At 50.3% G+C, this 16,700-nt stretch overlaps 1 protein-coding gene across 2 annotated transcripts in view; it reads left to right on the top strand.

Moving 5' to 3' along the window:
- The window catches only part of DYRK1A (dual specificity tyrosine phosphorylation regulated kinase 1A), a 91,866-nt gene that overhangs the window by 16,856 nt on the left and 58,310 nt on the right, over positions 1-16,700 (top strand). For both annotated transcript variants that reach the window (XM_058824858.1, XM_058824859.1), the window contains exon 2: positions 13,847-13,924. In XM_058824858.1, the coding sequence (XP_058680841.1) occupies positions 13,915-13,924 (10 nt within the window). In that variant the 5' untranslated portion in view covers positions 13,847-13,914. The remainder of the gene's footprint in view (positions 1-13,846; positions 13,925-16,700) is intronic.

The raw sequence follows: 16,700 nt of genomic DNA, 5'->3' as shown, positions 1-16,700 counted from the left end.
TGGATGAGGAATTCCTGGTGGAAATTGTAAGGAGTTTGGGTAGGAAATTGTAAGGAATTCCTGGTGGAAATTGTAAGGAATTTGGGTAGGAAATTGTAAGGAATTTGGGTAGGAAATTGTAAGGAATTTGGGTAGGAAATTGTAAGGAATTTGGGTAGGAAATTGTAAGGAATTTGGGTAGGAAATTGTAAGGAATTACTGGTGGAATTTGTAAGGAATATCACATTATAATTAGCACATTCTCATCTTATTTTTTTTTAACATTAAACACAATGGTGTTATGTAACAGAACAAATATTCTGGAGTCTCCAGTGAGCTACCATCACTAAATTTTTGGGGGTGAATGTTTGATAATTCTCTGTTCAGTGTGATAATAAATGCACCCAGTGAAGCTTTTGCTGCTTGATCTGCACCCAGTGTCTGCCCTGGCTTTTCTCCCTTGCATCCACGTGTTTTTATCACTTGGATAGGATGCCTGAATTATTCCCATGGATTAGAATACCACTTAAAAAGGAGGAATTTATCACCTCCCCCTGCCTGGATCTCAGTATACCTTGGGATATACCAAGATTTGCTTGAATATTATGCTTAACAGCAGGGATGGATGGAGCTGAAAAGATAATGCAACAAAATCTTGGAATTGTGAGGGTGAAAAAGGTGTTTGACTCCATCCCTGGATGATGGGAGAATTTCCTGAAGTTCTCAGTTTATCTCCTCCTCCTCCAGTGAGAGATTTCTAGGTCAGTGCTTCCTGAACCAGGGAATAAGGCCATGGCAAATGTGCTGCAGATGGGACACAAACCCATCCTGAACCATGGCAAGTTAACAAATACCAACCCAGGCATGATTCACATTTAGGGAAAAACGTTTGGAGCTGCTGAGGGTGTGTGTTCTGAGAAATGGAAGGGCTGGGAGTGAACAATGTGAGGAAAATGTGGCAGCGTGATTTATTGATGGCGTTCATGCAGAGTGAATCTGCCCCTCTGCTCCTGGAATGGGGACCCACACTGGGGTGTGGGGGTGCTGGACAGAGCCCAGGGAGGGACAGGGAGACAGGGGACAGCCTGGGGACAGCCTGGGGACAGCCTGGGGACAGCCTGGGGGGGCTGGGGCTGGAGAAAAGGGGGGTCCAGGGACACCTCAGAGCCCCTCCAGGGCCTGAAGGGGCTCCAGGAGAGCTGGAGGGGGACTGGGGACAAGGGATGGAGGGACAGGAGCCAGGGAGTGGCCGCAGAGCAGGATTGGATGGGAGAGTGGCAATGAGGAACTGTTCCCTGGCAGGGCTGGGGTGGAATTCCATCCCTGGATCCCTGGCAGTGCCCAAGGCCAGGCTGGACACTGGGGACAGAGGGAGGTGTCCCTGCCATGGCAGGGGTGGCACTGGGTGAGTTTCAGGATATTCCTGTGCTGGCAGGAAAGGCTGGCACAGCTGGCATTGCTCACCTGCACAGGAGAAGCTTTGGGCTGAGCTCAGGGTGGCCTTGCAGGGCCTGGAGGAGCCCCAGGAAAGCTGGAGAGAGACAATTGCCAGGGGATGCAGGGACAGCACCCAGGGAATGGCTTCACACTGAAAAATTACAGCTTTACATCAGATATTAGGGACAATTTCCTCCCTGTGAGGGTGGGCAGGGCTGGGATGGAATTCCACCCCTGCATCCCTGGCAGTGCCCAAGGCCAGGTTGGGCCCTGGGTTGGAGCAGCCTGGGACAGTGGGAGGTGTCCCCATGGCAGGGTGGCCCTGGGTGATCTTTGGGGTCCCTTCCCAGGCAGGAATTGTCCCTGAGCTCCTGGGGGGCTGTGCAGAGGCAGCAGGGCAGTGACCAAACGCAGCCGGGGCTCTCAGCACTGACTCACAGCGGGCACTGCCAGGGCTGGCACAGGGAGGGCTCTGCCAGCACAGCAGCCACAGCAGCACCACCTCTGGCTTTTGGGACACTTCAGCCTAAAATAATGATTTTACTGAAATAATTCCATTTATTCCCATGGAGTTGGATGCAGCTGGTTTTTGTGGAGCTGAATCTGGCACTGTCAGTGTTCTGAGCTGAGCTTCACAGGGGCTGCTGTTGGAAAGTGGGATGAGCAAGGATTTTAAACCTCGTGCTGCTATCCTGATACGTCTGGAGAAAGCTGGGGCTGCTGTGGTGTTTGCCAGGAAGAGCAGTTTGAGAGGACCCAGCCATGTCTGAATAATGAGAGGCAATTTTTGGCATTGCAGTGTCAGTGGGAGCTGCCTCAGGGGCAGCATTCAAACAGCAGGTCCTGGTGTGTTTGAAAAGGTCCAAAAATCTTTAAAAATGCTCCCAAACCTCTTCATGGCTTAAAAAAGGGCCACTAACCCAAAATCTTACAAATTAGCACCATTTCTGTACAGAGCCAGCCAGCACTTCCACCTTGGTGTGATTGGTTTTTTGTGTTTGGTTATTTAATTGTGGTTTTTATTTGGTTTTGGTGTTTTTTTTTTTTTTAATTTGGGAGACTAAATCTGTGCCTATCTCCAGGTATGAAAATATTTTGGAAACTTTCAAGATTAAAGGTACTGCTGTAGCAGAGCAACAAACATCTCCATTGTTATACTTGAAATAAGTGACTTTAAATGTTTGAGAGCAACACCAGAACTGTCTGGTGCCAAAAGGGAGCTGGAGAAGTTTTATTTCATTTAAACATGGGACAGCAGCTGCACAAAATCTTCATCAATATATAAAGTATAGAAATACTTTATATTTTTGTTTCTATACTTTATATTGTTTGTTGTGGTCTGAGTTGGATTGGGTTTGATTTTTCCAGCTCCAGCCCTGGATGGAGAAGTTCAGGTGGCTGCACCTGAGTCCCCTCCCTTGGCAGGTGTCTGAGACACAGAGCCCAGTTTGGAAATAAAAACACAACCAAAAACGAGAGGAGCAGCAGTGACCGCTGAACTGGGACAACAATCAGCTGTGGTAACACCAAGGTTGCAGTAAAAATCTGTAAATGGAGTGGTTCTGTGGAAATTGGAGGCAGCTTTAGGTGTTGCTGTCATTCTCCTTGCTCTGTGGCTCAGAAATTCAGGGAGGAGGAGGAGGAGGAGGAAGGTTCTGCTCCCCTGACACTCCTGGCTCTGAAATTCTGAAGTACTGAATGCAGTTCTGCAGCAGGGCAGGTTTGGCTTTGCATTGCTCAAGTTCTTTTCCCAACCACAAGGAACAGAAAGAGTTTTTGTACGTGGAATTATTGGCCTTGTTGAGGACACGTGTAGGAAAAAAAATACCTGCAGAAAAAAATCTCAGCTCTGCAAAAAATGTCATATTCCTCTGGATAAATGAATTAAATTAGTTTACAGCCCTCATGTGTGGTTCATTTGGGGACTTTTTATTCCTGATGTTGCAGGGGATGGGCAATTCCAGCTGTAGCATCTTTTCCTTTTGTTTGGTGCAGGGAGGGAGGGGAATGCAAATCCAGTGGTTTGACTTTTGTCTGGCTCTGTTAAGTGGGTGGAAAAAGGAGCCACTCCCCCCTCTAATTGGAGGTTCCTTATAAGGTCAGGGGACTGGAAATATTTGAAGTTTGTGCTTCTAAAATTAATTTTTTTTTTAGTCAGTGAGTAAGTAAAGCATCAGATGCAAATTATCTAAAAAATCTCAAGTATTTCAACCTTTGTTGTGGGGTTTTTCTTGCCCTCCTCTCCCCCCTCACTGTGTCAGTTTAATTCTTCCTAAAACCACAGGCTTTATTCTGGGGTTCACATGAATTAATGAATATTTAAAAAACCAAATCCCGACTTCTCTGGCTGGATGGGTCAGTTATAAATTTAACATTTCAGTTCCTTCAGACACCCGGCAAGCAATTCATGTTTAGAAGTGATGCATTTCCTAACTAGGCTGTAAAAAATCGTGTATTACAGAAGAATGGGTGTGTTATAAATCAGGTGTAAATTGCAGAGACTCTGGGTGTGCCTGGGTTAATCCTGGAGGGATGATCTGTAAGGTCCCTTCCATCCCAAACCATCCCGTGATTCTGTAGTTTGAAATATTTGCTGTTCCAGTGAAAACATTGAGCTGAAAAGTGTTCCAGGATCCCACGGGACTTAGAGCTGGAGAAGGGGACCTGTGACTGCTTTGGGAGCAGCACAGATGTGGTGCTGGTCACAAATGCATTCGTTTGGGACAGCACCGCTGCAGCACCTGTGCATGTCAGAGCACCGAGCTGGGTTAGAGCTGTGGCTTTCTGCTGCTCCCCAATCCATCCCCCAGTGCTCTTTGCTGTCCCGCTGCAGCCGGGCAAGGGCTGAGCTCCGCTTGTGCTGCTGCTGCTGGAGAGAAATCCCTGCTCCGTGTGCCAGCGCTGGAACTGGGCGAGAACTGGGTGATTTCAGCAAAGCTGCTTCCCCCGGAGCTGTCACACCTCAGCGATGGCTGCTGGCATCCCGTGCTGAGATTCAGCCCGAGAGTGAAACCAGCCATTCACAGCGTCTGCCTTTCCGAGGAACCGGGCCTTTCGGAACGCAGCACACAGAAATTCGGGCCTTTCGGAACGCTGGGAATCATTTGCAGCGCACAGAAAATCGGGGCTTTCCGAACGCTGGGAATCGTTTGCAGCACACAGAAAATCGGGACTTTCGGAACGCTGGGAATCGTTTGCAGCACACAGAAAATCGGGGCTTTCCGAACGCTGGGAATCATTTGCAGTGCATAGAAATTCGGGGCTTTCGGAACGCTGGGAATCGTTTGCAGCACACAGAAAATCGGGGCTTTCGGAACGCTGGGAATCGTTTGCAGCACACAGAAATTCGGGGCTTTCCGAACGCTGGGAATCATTTGCAGTGCATAGAAATTCGGGGCTTTCGGAACGCTGGGAATCGTTTGCAGCACACAGAAAATCGGGGCTTTCGGAACGCTGGGAATCGTTTGCAGCACACAGAAATTCGGGGCTTTCGGAACGCTGGGAATCGTTTGCAGCGCACAGAAAATCGGGGCTGGGCGTGTTGGGGTTGGACTGGGCTTGGTTCAGGAGCTTCTCACAGGTCCTGGTGTGGAAACTCCGGGTGCAGCTCAGGGGGGTCAGGGCTGTGCCGGGCAGTCTGCTGTCAGATCAGTTTCCTTGTTGTTGGCTTCTCCCCAGTGATGGAGGAAAACGCTCAATTCCCAAATTTTTAATGTTCTTTTTCCATGTTTAAGAAGGAGGAACGTTCAGCCCCTGTGTGAGGGTGAGCTGCTATCAGAGGTGACTCTGCTCATGGTTCTGTAGGATACACACTGTCACCTGAAGAGAGAGACTTTAATTTTACTGAATTATGAGTTTAAAAACCTAAAGATCGTGAGTTTTAAAACCTTTGCCCAGAGCAGCTGTGGCTGCCCCTGGATCCCTGGCAGTGCCCCAGGCCAGGCTGGATGGGGCTTGGAGCACCTGGGACAGTGGAAGCTGTCCCTGCCCAGGGATGATCTGTAAGGTCCCTTCCATCCCAAACCATCCCAGGATTCTGTAGTCCTAAAGTATTTGCTGTTCCAGTGAAAACATTCAGCTGAAAAGTGTTCCAGGATCCCACAGGACTTAGAGCTGGAGAAGGGGACCTGTGACTTCTTTGGGAGCAGGACAGATGTGGTGCTGGTCACAAATTCATTTATCTGTATTTTAGTACATAGGAACCTGCAAGTGCCCAGAAAGGAAAGGATATATTGGACTTTCATGCTGGAATCATAATTTACTTTTAATTTCCTGCTGTGATTTTGCAGGTGATCCTTAGTTGTTGCACAAAGCAGAACTCAGTGCAGCTTGGCCATTTTTTTTCCCCTTTTCATGGTCATGAATTATTCCTTAGCTGGATCATCACCTGTGTTGGCCACAGGAGCAGCAGTGAGTCTGGGTGTGTTCAGCTTGGACATGAAACAGCCGGGATTTCCCTGGGAACAAAGCACACTGATGTGCTGGGTGCTGGCAGAACAATGATCCTGGAGCTCCTCAGCTCTGTCCCTCTGGGAGGCTGTCTGAGCACCCTGGCACATTTATTGATCTGATTCCAGTTCTACTGACTGTACTTCACATTTGAAATAAAACACCACATCTGTGTCTTTGAGGAACCTTTTGCTCAGTTTGTCTTACACCAAACCTCATCACTGATTGCCTCTGCATAGTTCAGATGTCTAAATCCATTATATTCCGGTGTGTTAATAACCCCAATTTCATGGTGGCTACCTCAGGATCATTTTCCTAGTAAATAAATAAAAAAAATTTGGTTTCTAAGTAAGTATTTATATTTTATGTTGCTAGCAACAGGCCTGCCTGTGTTCACCGAAGGTCAGTGACCTGAATTATGTTCAGCTCTGCCAGCAGTGTGTGTAGTCATGAGAAATGCAAGGGTTTCTCTGGATTCCACCAGTATGACTTGAAAAATTACAAAATAATCTTTTCACAAAGGAAAAACTCCAATTTGGTTTTGCAAAAATATTCCAAATTGAATCTTACAATACAGCGATCCTGAATAAGGAAAATAAGTCCCTCTATGAAGGGTTTTAATTAGGAAGATGTAAAAAGTAAACCCCTCCCCAGCAGACTTCTCTTTTAATTAAATTTTCATGTTAATAATGGTTTTTGCACTTTAACTTTTAGGGGTTTAGAAATCTGATTGCTCTGAACCCACCTTTGATCTGCACTGAACCTATCGATGTGTGCTGGGTATTGAGCTTTGCAGGAAGGGGTGGATGCTCCTAAAGAATACAGGGAATAAAACTTGAATTCTCTGAGAGGCCAGCAGGGAAAGCAGGTCTGGGGTGTGAGGAGGAGTCAGAAACGTGAGGAGGTTTTGTTGTTCAATGTCCCCATGCCCACAGTGCTGTGGATTTATCTGGGGTGGAGCTGCTCTGCACCCTCGGTGTGTCTGAGCCTGGTGTGGCTCCACACTGGGATTGCTCAGGGCAGGGAGGGCTCTGGGGGGATCCCATCCTGGGTGTGCAGGGTGATCCCATCCCTGGGTGTGCAGGGATCCCATCCTGGGTGTGCAGGGATCCCATCCTGGGTGTGCAGGGATCCCATCCCTGGGGCTCTGCAGGGATCCCATCCTGGGTGTGCAGGGATCCCATCCCTGGGTGTGCAGGGGGATCCCATCCTGGGTGTGCAGGGGGATCCCATCCTGGGTGAGCAGGGATCCCATCCTGGGTGTGCAGGGTGATCCCATCCCTGGGTGTGCAGGGATCCCATCCTGGGTGTGCAGGGATCCCATCCTGGGTGTGCAGGGATCCCATCCTGGGTGTGCAGGGATCCCATCCCTGGGGCTCTGCAGGGATCCCATCCTGGGTGTGCAGGATCCCATCCTGGGTGTGCAGGATCCCATCCTGGGTGTGCAGGGATCCCATCCCTGGGTGTGCAGGGATCCCATCCCTGGGTGTGCAGGGATCCCATCCTGGGTGTGCAGGGATCCCATCCTGGGTGAGCAGGGATCCCATCCTGGGTGTGCAGGGAACCCATCCTGGGTGTGCAGGGATCCCATCCCTGGGGCTCTGCAGGGATCCCATCCTGGGTGTGCAGGATCCCATCCTGGGTGTGCAGGATCCCATCCTGGGTGTGCAGGGATCCCATCCCTGGGTGTGCAGGGATCCCATCCCTGGGTGTGCAGGGAACCCATCCTGGGTGTGCAGGGATCCCATCCCTGGGTGTGCAGGATCCCATCCCTGGGTGTGCAGGGGGATCCCATCCTGGGTGTGCAGGGATCCCATCCTGGGTGTGCAGGGGGATCCCATCCTGGGTGTGCAGGATCCCATCCTGGGTGTGCAGGGATCCCATCCTGGGTGTGCAGGGAACCCATCCTGGGTGTGCAGGGATCCCATCCTGGGTGTGCAGGATCCCATCCCTGGGTGTGCAGGATCCCATCCTGGGTGAGCAGGGATCCCATCCTGGGTGTGCAGGATCCCATCCTGGGTGTGCAGGATCCCATCCTGGGTGTGCAGGATCCCATCCCTGGGTGTGCAGGGATCCCATCCCTGGGTGTGCAGGGATCCCATCCTGGGTGTGCAGGATCCCATCCTGGGTGAGCAGGGATCCCATCCTGGGTGTGCAGGATCCCATCCTGGGTGTGCAGGGATCCCATCCTGGGTGTGCAGGGATCCCATCCCTGGGGCTCTGCAGGGATCCCATCCTGGGTGTGCAGGGATCCCATCCTGGGTGTGCAGGGATCCCATCCTGGGTGTGCAGGATCCCATCCTGGGTGAGCAGGGATCCCATCCTGGGTGTGCAGGATCCCATCCTGGGTGAGCAGGGATCCCATCCTGGGTGTGCAGGATCCCATCCCTGGGTGTGCAGGGATCCCATCCTGGGTGTGCAGGATCCCATCCTGGGTGAGCAGGGATCCCATCCTGGGTGTGCAGGATCCCATCCTGGGTGAGCAGGGATCCCATCCTGGGTGTGCAGGATCCCATCCCTGGGTGTGCAGGGATCCCATCCCTGGGTGTGCAGGGATCCCATCCTGGGTGTGCAGGGATCCCATCCTGGGTGTGCAGGATCCCATCCTGGGTGTGCAGGGATCCCATCCCTGGGTGTGCAGGGGGATCCCATCCTGGGTGTGCAGGGATCCCATCCTGGGTGTGCAGGGATCCCATCCTGGGTGTGCAGGGATCCCATCCTGGGTGTGCAGGGATCCCATCCTGGGTGTGCAGGATCCCATCCTGGGTGTGCAGGGATCCCATCCTGGGTGTGCAGGGATCCCATCCTGGGTGTGCAGGGATCCCATCCTGGGTGTGCAGGATCCCATCCTGGGTGTGCAGGGATCCCATCCTGGGTGTGCAGGATCCCATCCTGGGTGTGTAGGGATCCCATCCTGGGTGTGCAGGATCCCATCCTGGGTGTGCAGGGATCCCATCCTGGGTGTGCAGGGGGATCCCATCCTGGGTGTGCAGGATCCCATCCTGGGTGTGCAGGGGGATCCCATCCTGGGTGAGCAGGGATCCCATCCTGGGTGTGCAGGATCCCATCCTGGGTGTGCAGGATCCCATCCTGGGTGTGCAGGGGGATCCCATCCTGGGTGTGCAGGGATCCCATCCTGGGTGTGCAGGGATCCCATCCCTGGGTGTGCAGGGATCCCATCCTGGGTGTGCAGGATCCCATCGTGGGTGTGCAGGGGGATCCCATCCCTGGGTGTGCAGGGATCCCATCCTGGGTGTGCAGGGATCCCATCCCTGGGTGTGCAGGGATCCCATCCTGGGTGTGCAAGGATCCCATCCCTGGGTGTGCAGGATCCCATCCCTGGGTGTGCAGGATCCCATCCTGGGTGTGCAGGGATCCCATCCTGGGGCTCTGCAGGGATCCCATCCTGGGTGTGCAGGGATCCCATCCCTGGGGCTCTGCAGGGATCCCATCCTGGGTGTGCAGGATCCCATCCTGGGTGTGCAGGGATCCCATCCTGGGTGTGCAGGGGGATCCCATCCTGGGTGTGCAGGATCCCATCCTGGGTGTGCAGGGGGATCCCATCCCTGGGTGTGCAGGGATCCCATCCTGGGTGAGCAGGGATCCCATCCTGGGTGTGCAGGATCCCATCCTGGGTGTGCAGGATCCCATCCTGGGTGTGCAGGATCCCATCCTGGGTGTGCAGGGATCCCATCCTGGGTGTGCAGGATCCCATCCTGGGTGTACAGGGATCCCATCCTGGGTGAGCAGGGATCCCATCCTGGGTGTGCAGGGATCCCATCCCTGGGGCTCTGCAGGGATCCCATCCCTGAGTAGATCCAGGAGTACAACAAAAAACAGAAGCACCAGGTAAAGTTTAGCACAGATGATTTCTAAGAATTGCTCTCTTTGTTTTAGTAAAAGACTTCAGCTTTTATTCTTCTCTTTGCTCTAGCACTTTCAATAATTTGCTTTTTAACACTTTTCCTGTCATCTGTTCCTTCCTCTCCTCCTTTATTTCCAATTCACTTCTGTTCTCTGCTGGTAAGATCAAACTGGGTTCCTGAAGCCCAGTAAATGTTATTACTGAGGGGATTCTTCTGGTAATGATCTTACAGACTGTGTGATGAGTAGGATTTGCTCTTGCCTCCTCTTATCATCAATTTATTATCTAACCCAGGAAGCCTTTGTGCAGGCTGTCTGAAAGGCCTTTTGCTTTCAGAGCTTGGCGGTGCAGGCACAGCTGGGGACCCTGAGTTAAGGTGCTGCCCCTGCGGCCATGGGGTGCAGTTTGGTTGTACTTATTTAAAAAAACCCCAAATCGTTACTTTTTAATGTGGTGTGACCCTGTTACTGTCACAAGGACTCGGTGGCTTTGGGCTCTGCTGAGATTTCAAACCCCTCCTTGGAAAACAGGGATTTTTCCACCCTGGAATTGTCCAGTTCTCCAGGATGGGCTGATGAGGAGCTGCAAGGAGGCTGAGGCTGGGCTGGATCTGAGTTCTGGTCAGCTCTGAGATGCACCATGCGTTGATTCCTGTTAATTGCCTGTTAATGACTTTCTCACATCAGCGGCTCTTCCTCAGTGCTGGTACCTCTTAAAGCGTCTTCTAAACTCTGAAATAACTCGGGGCTCGGTGCTTCCCCTGCTGCTGCTGTGGGAGCCGAGCATTGCCACTCTGGGACGGGCAGGAAGCAGAGCTTGAATATTCCAGGGTGTTTTGGCTGAAAATTCCTCAAACTCTGGTGATGGTTTGGGCTAAGCTGGGTCAGCATGGAAACTGGTCTGGCACTGGTGGCACTGGGAGGGGTCAGGCAGTGCTGGAGCTGAAGGAGGGTAAAGACAAGAGAATCCTTCAGTCCTTGAGCTGCTGCTGCTGCTGGCAAAGGCTTCCTGTAATCCTGCTGTAAACCCAGGGATGCTGCAGGTAAAGGGAAAAAAGGATTTTGGCCAGGGAGAGATTGCAGAGCTGGGACTGAGGCTCTGCAGCCTCTGGGCACCTGTGTGGGGTGGACAGACCTGGTGATGCAGGACAGGGAGGAGCTGGAGCTGCTGCAGAGAGCCCAGAGGAGGCTCCAGGATGGGCAGAGGGATGGAGCAGCTCTGCTGGCAGGAAAGGCTGGCACAGCTGGCATTGCTCACCTGCACAGGAGAAGCTTTGGGCTGAGCTCAGGGTGGCCTTGCAGGGCCTGGAGGAGCCCCAGGAAAGCTGGAGAGAGACAATTGCCAGGGGATGCAGGGACAGCACACAGGGAATGGCTCCACACTGAAAAATTACAGCTTTAGGCGGGATGGTGGGGAAAAATCCTTCCCTGGCAGGGTGGGCAGGGCTGGGATGGAATTCCATCCCTGGATCCCTGGCAGTGCCCAAGGCCAGGTTGGACACTGGGGCTGGAGCAGCCTGGGACAGTGGGAGGTGTCCCTGCCACGGCAGGGGTGGCACTGGGTGATCTTGAAGGTCCCTTCCCACCCAAACCACTCTGAGATTCCATTGTTAGTTCGTTTAAAGAAGAGTTTGCTCTTCCTTCTTGCTGCTGTTGAGTCCCGGGGCTCTGAGCTGGCTCAGTGGGCTCAGCACCTTTCCCTCACACCAAAGGGATTCAGGCACCAGAGTGCCCAGTGTGTAGAACCTGCTGTGGCCTCAGCAGTGCCCCTGGCAGCTGTGGATGTGGCAGTGCCATCCCAGGGCACTGCAGCCATAAAAAGGCCATGGGTTCAGGATGTGGGATGGACACTTTTAGGGTTTCCCCTTTTTTGGGGGGGCACAGAAGCAAAAATTCACCCACTTGTAAAACACCAACCCAGCACTGCACCGGCTGCCCCTGCACAGCCCCAACAAGCAGCTCCTTGTCCTGCTGCCCTTCCCTGTGCTGTGGGTGACACTGGAGCTGCACAGGGACAGGCTGGAGTGGCACAGGACAGGCTGGAGTGGCACAGGGACAGGAGGGACAGGCTGGAGTGGCACAGGACAGGCTGGAGTGGCACAGGGACGGGAGGGACAGGCTGGAGTGGCACAGGGACAGGCTGGAGTGGCACGGGACAGGAGGGACAGGCTGGAGTGGCACAGGGACAGGCTGGAGTGGCACGGGACAGGAGGGACAGGCTAGAGTGGCACAGGGACAGGCCAGCGTGTGGCACGGGGACAGGCTGGAGTGGCACAGGGACAGGCTGGAGTGGCACAGGACAGGCTGGAGTGGCACAGGGACAGGCTGGAGTGGCACAGGACAGGCTGGAGTGGCACAGGACAGGCTGGAGTGGCACGGGACAGGAGGGACAGGCTAGAGTGGCACAGGACAGGCCAGCGTGTGGCACGGGGACAGGAGGGACAGGCTGGAGTGGCACAGGACAGGCTGGAGTGGCACAGGGACAGGCTGGAGTGGCACAGGACAGGCTGGAGTGGCACAGGGACAGGAGGGACAGGCTGGAGTGGCACAGGACAGGCTGGAGTGGCACAGGGACAGGCTGGAGTGGCATGGGACAGGCTGGAGTGGCACAGGGACAGGCTGGAGTGGCACAGGACAGGCTGGAGTGGCACAGGGACAGGCTGGAGTGGCATGGGACAGGAGGGACAGGCTGGAGTGGCACAGGGACAGGAGGGACAGGCTGGAGTGGCACAGGACAGGCTGGAGTGGCACAGGGACAGGCTGGAGTGGCATGGGACAGGCTGGAGTGGCACAGGGACAGGAGGGACAGGCTGGAGTGGCACGGGACAGCAGCCCCGGGTGGGCTCTCTCTCTCTCACTCCCGGGGCCATGGAGCGCACGGTGCTGGGGCTCCGAGCGTTTCAGGCTGCTCACTGTCCCTGCAGTTCCATGCCAGGAGCTGTTTCAATAATAACAACTCCAGTTGCAGCTGGTCAGTCGTTTGCAGAGTTCTCTGAAAGTCTCAGGAGTTCTGAGTGGGTTTGGTGTTTCCATAGGTTGTACAGCACCAATGATTGCTGGAGAAGAAGGGAAAAATAAATGCTTGGGAAATACTTTAACCAGGCTTAGTTGCTGGGTGTTGTGTTTGAGGGTTTAATTTAAATTTTTTTGTTATAATCCTACTGTTCTTCCTAATTTCTGTTGGAGTTGTATTAAAAAAAGACAGAAATATATAATAATTATTATAATATAGAATATATATCATATAATGTAATATATTATATATAATACATGATATATAATAAATAACATTATATAACATAGAATATGTAATATATAATATGTAATATGTAATATATAATATGTAACACATAACATAATATATAAAATATATAATATATTATAATATACTATATTATATATTGTATATAATATAGAATATATCACATACAATATATAATGTATAATATACCATATATAATATACCATATATAATATACGAGACATAATATATGAGATATAATATATAATGTGTAATATATAATATATAATGTGTAATATATAATATGTAATATGTAATATGTAATATATAATATGTAATATATAATATGTAGACAGAAACTCCTGTCTATATCTCTCTGTCTATGGAAAATACAATTTTATTTTTCTGAGCATATTTTAATTACTTGCAGCTAGCTGAACCTAATTTAATTTCATCATGCCATGAGGAGAGTGAATGTTAACATTTAGGGATTGATATGCATTTATAGTTCTGTATCTTGTAGATTTGGGACAATCCCACAAGTTGAGTTGTGTTTTAGAAATTTTGTACTGAATTTCTGTGAAAATTCAAATATTTAAGGGCTTGGCAAAGATGGGTGACTGACAATTTTTGGGATGATGATAATTTTGAGATATATTTAATGGCCAGTTGAAATTTAAATTAATAGTTGCCATTTTGACACTTGGAAAGTTTTTCTAGAACCAGATATGAGTAGAAAACAAATCTTTGTCATGCCTGTCTTTGCTTTTCCTGCTGGAAAACTTCATTTTAGTTTGGATTCCTTGGTTTAGCTGGGGGTTGAGCAGCTGTGGCTGCAGTTTCAGAAGTTAATTTTTGTTTTTTCTCCCTTTTCAGTGTTGTTTGCTGCTGGACTCCCCTGTCCCCTCAACCCCGCAGGATGATATGAGACTTGAAAGAAGACGATGCATACAGGTGAGTGATGTTTAGGATTTTTACAATGACAGATGTTGGATGTTCTTGATGTGCTTCTTGTTGCTCTTCCATTCTCTGTCCCCCCAAATGATGTTGTTCCAACTTAGCAAAATATTGAAGAATTTTAGAATCTTTCTTTGCCTTTCAAAACTCTTCTGCAGCTTGGAAAACTCTTCTTCTCCCAGGAAGAAAATGGTTTTCCTGAATGGAAATATTGTTTTCAAAGTTTTTCTGGGAATGCTTCTGAAGGTGCTGATTGATATTTTTAGGGAATTCTCCCTTTTTTTGGCTAATCAGAAATCCTGGAAGTGCCAGGTGTATTTGCAGCTTCAATGGCTGATTTTTACTTTTGCTGGAAATACGGTCAGGGAAAATCACAAGCAGTAGAAATAGAATAAAATTAAATTTGTCCAAGAGGGTTGCTCTAATTTCTTATACCCAAATACCCTAATTTCAACCAGATCTTTGGATTCGTGTTCAGTTTAAACCCCAGGAATCCTTAGGGCTGGGGAAATAACAAATCCAGCAGATTTCTGTGAGCATGGAGCTCATCTCCTGATTGACAGTTTTCAGTTGCATCAGCTGTTGCTGCATAAACAGCTTTGGAGGCTCTGTTTACATGGAGCCTTTGGATTTGGACCAAGATGCTGGAAGTGGAGATTTCATTCCCTGAAAACCAAACATCTCTCATTCCATTCCCGTGGTTGTGAGCTGTGTGCTGAAAGCTCAAGTCAAAGCAGGTCTAAAGAATTCTAAAATTAGGTTGGGTGAAGGAGAGGAGAAGGGAAAACTTCTCCAAAGGGATATTTCGTTTTTATGTTTCATTTTCAATATCTTAATCTAAAGGAGCAGCATTAAAAGTGTAGAAAATTGATGTCCCATCAGATTTGGGGAGCTCTGTGTAGTAGGCAGTGACAGATTAAAATAGAACCTAAATATTGAGAAAATGTTTTGAAAGCTTTAAAAATACTCATCCCACAAGTGAAAGGAGAGATAATGTTATGAAATTGTACCTTATGCATGACAGTGTTTGAGAGAATTCAGTTTCACATTGCAATGCTTTATTCTGATTTAAAACTCCCAACTTAAGCACTTTCAGTTTTGGTCAGAATTTCTGATGGTGTTGAGCTTCTTAGAATTATGAGCTTGTGGAATTGAAATGGATACAAGATTTTGAAATTTAAGTGGTAATTCTGTCTCCTGCAGCCCAAATTCTTGATTTACAAGTCCCTTGATAAATACAGATGAAAAACCAGGATAAAGACATTTATGCCTGTGATGTGTTGAAAGTTAAAGAATTCAGATTTATTTGCATTTTCTGTTTATTAGCAGAGCCAGGCTTGGCGTGCTGAGGTTCTGAGAATGAACAAGAATTGCAGGCCTTCAAATGAGACCTTGTCCCCCTGATATAATTCTGGGACAGGAGGAGTCATTTGGTGACTGCTGATCTTGGTCTCAAGTTCAGAGTGCCTGGGGAGAGCTCAGGCCTGAAATTGAAAGTTCTTGTGGTTCTTGGGGATGGCTCTCTTGTGTTTTTAAAGGTTTCTCGAGGGTGATGGATCAGAGGTGCCTGGTAATGTCTAAACTACCTTTGGTTAAAGGGGGAAGCTTCTCCAGGGTCAGTAAATTCTGTGTTTTTATGAGCTTCACTTCATTGTCCTGGAAGCTGCTCCAAAGCCCAACAGTTAACCACAGCAGAACTGGGGAAACAATCCCCTAAAGAAGAAGATTGTTTCACTTCTGCCATGGAACACTTTAATTTTAGATCACCACCTAGGCTGAAAACACAGAAATGTTTTAAGGTCCTCTCCTTTCTAAAAAAAAAGAAAGTGAAAATTTGAAGAAATGAGGATATTAAATGCTGTTTTCCAGTTTGAATCACCAGGAAAACAAACTTGCAGCACATTGGACTTGTCTTTTTGCCCTGGATAATATGTGGGACACCCAGCAAAAAGGCACTTTAAGGTGCTGTTTGGAGAAGTGAAAAATTTTCAGTAATTTTATTCATGATCCAGAGCAGGGGATTGAGAGCACCCTCAGTTTGTGGGCAGCACCAGTTTGGGCAGGAGTGAGTGAGGACCTGGAGGGTGGGAGGGTCAGGACAGCATCCAGGGATGGGGAGCAGAGTGAGGGTCAGTCCTGCCTTGGGTCAGAACAGCCCCAGGGAGCTCCAGGCTGGGCCTAAGGGCTGGGAAAGGCCCTGGGGGTGCTGTGACAGGGGCTGGACACGAGCCCAGGGGTGCCCAGGGGGGCAAGAGGCCCCTGGCAGCTGGGCTGGATGGGGAATTGTGTGTGCAGCAGGAGCAGGGCAGGGATTGTCCCTCTGTGCTGGCTCTGAGAGGCCCCTCCAGGGCTGGGCCCAGTTCTGCTCCTGCAGGAGAGCCCTGGAGGGGCTGGAGCGTGTCCAGGGCAGGGAACAGAGCTGGAAGGGGCTGCAGAATCCCTGAGGAGCTGGAAGGGGCTGGAGAATCCCTGAGGGAGCTGGAAGGGGCTGGAGAATCCCTGAGGGAGCTGGGAAGGGGCTGCAGAATCCCTGAGGAGCTGGGAAGGGGCTGCAGAATCCCTGAGGGAGCTGGGAAGGGGCTGGAGAATCCCTGAGGAGCTGGAAGGGGCTGCAGAATCCCTGAGGGAGCTGGAAGGGGCTGCAGAATCCCTGAGGGAGCTGGGAAGGGGCTGCAGAATCCCTGAGGGAGCTGGAAGGGGCTGCAGAATCCCTGAGGGAGCTGGAAGGGGCTGCAGAATCCCTGAGGGAGCTGGAAGGGGCTGCAGAATCCCT

The sequence above is a fragment of the Ammospiza caudacuta genome, chromosome 2 (genome assembly GCF_027887145.1).
Source record: "Ammospiza caudacuta isolate bAmmCau1 chromosome 2, bAmmCau1.pri, whole genome shotgun sequence".
In the NCBI taxonomy this organism is placed as follows: domain Eukaryota; kingdom Metazoa; phylum Chordata; class Aves; order Passeriformes; family Passerellidae; genus Ammospiza; species Ammospiza caudacuta.
The sequence above is the reverse complement of the archived record's forward strand: the minus strand, read 5'-3'. Positions and strand labels throughout refer to the sequence as shown.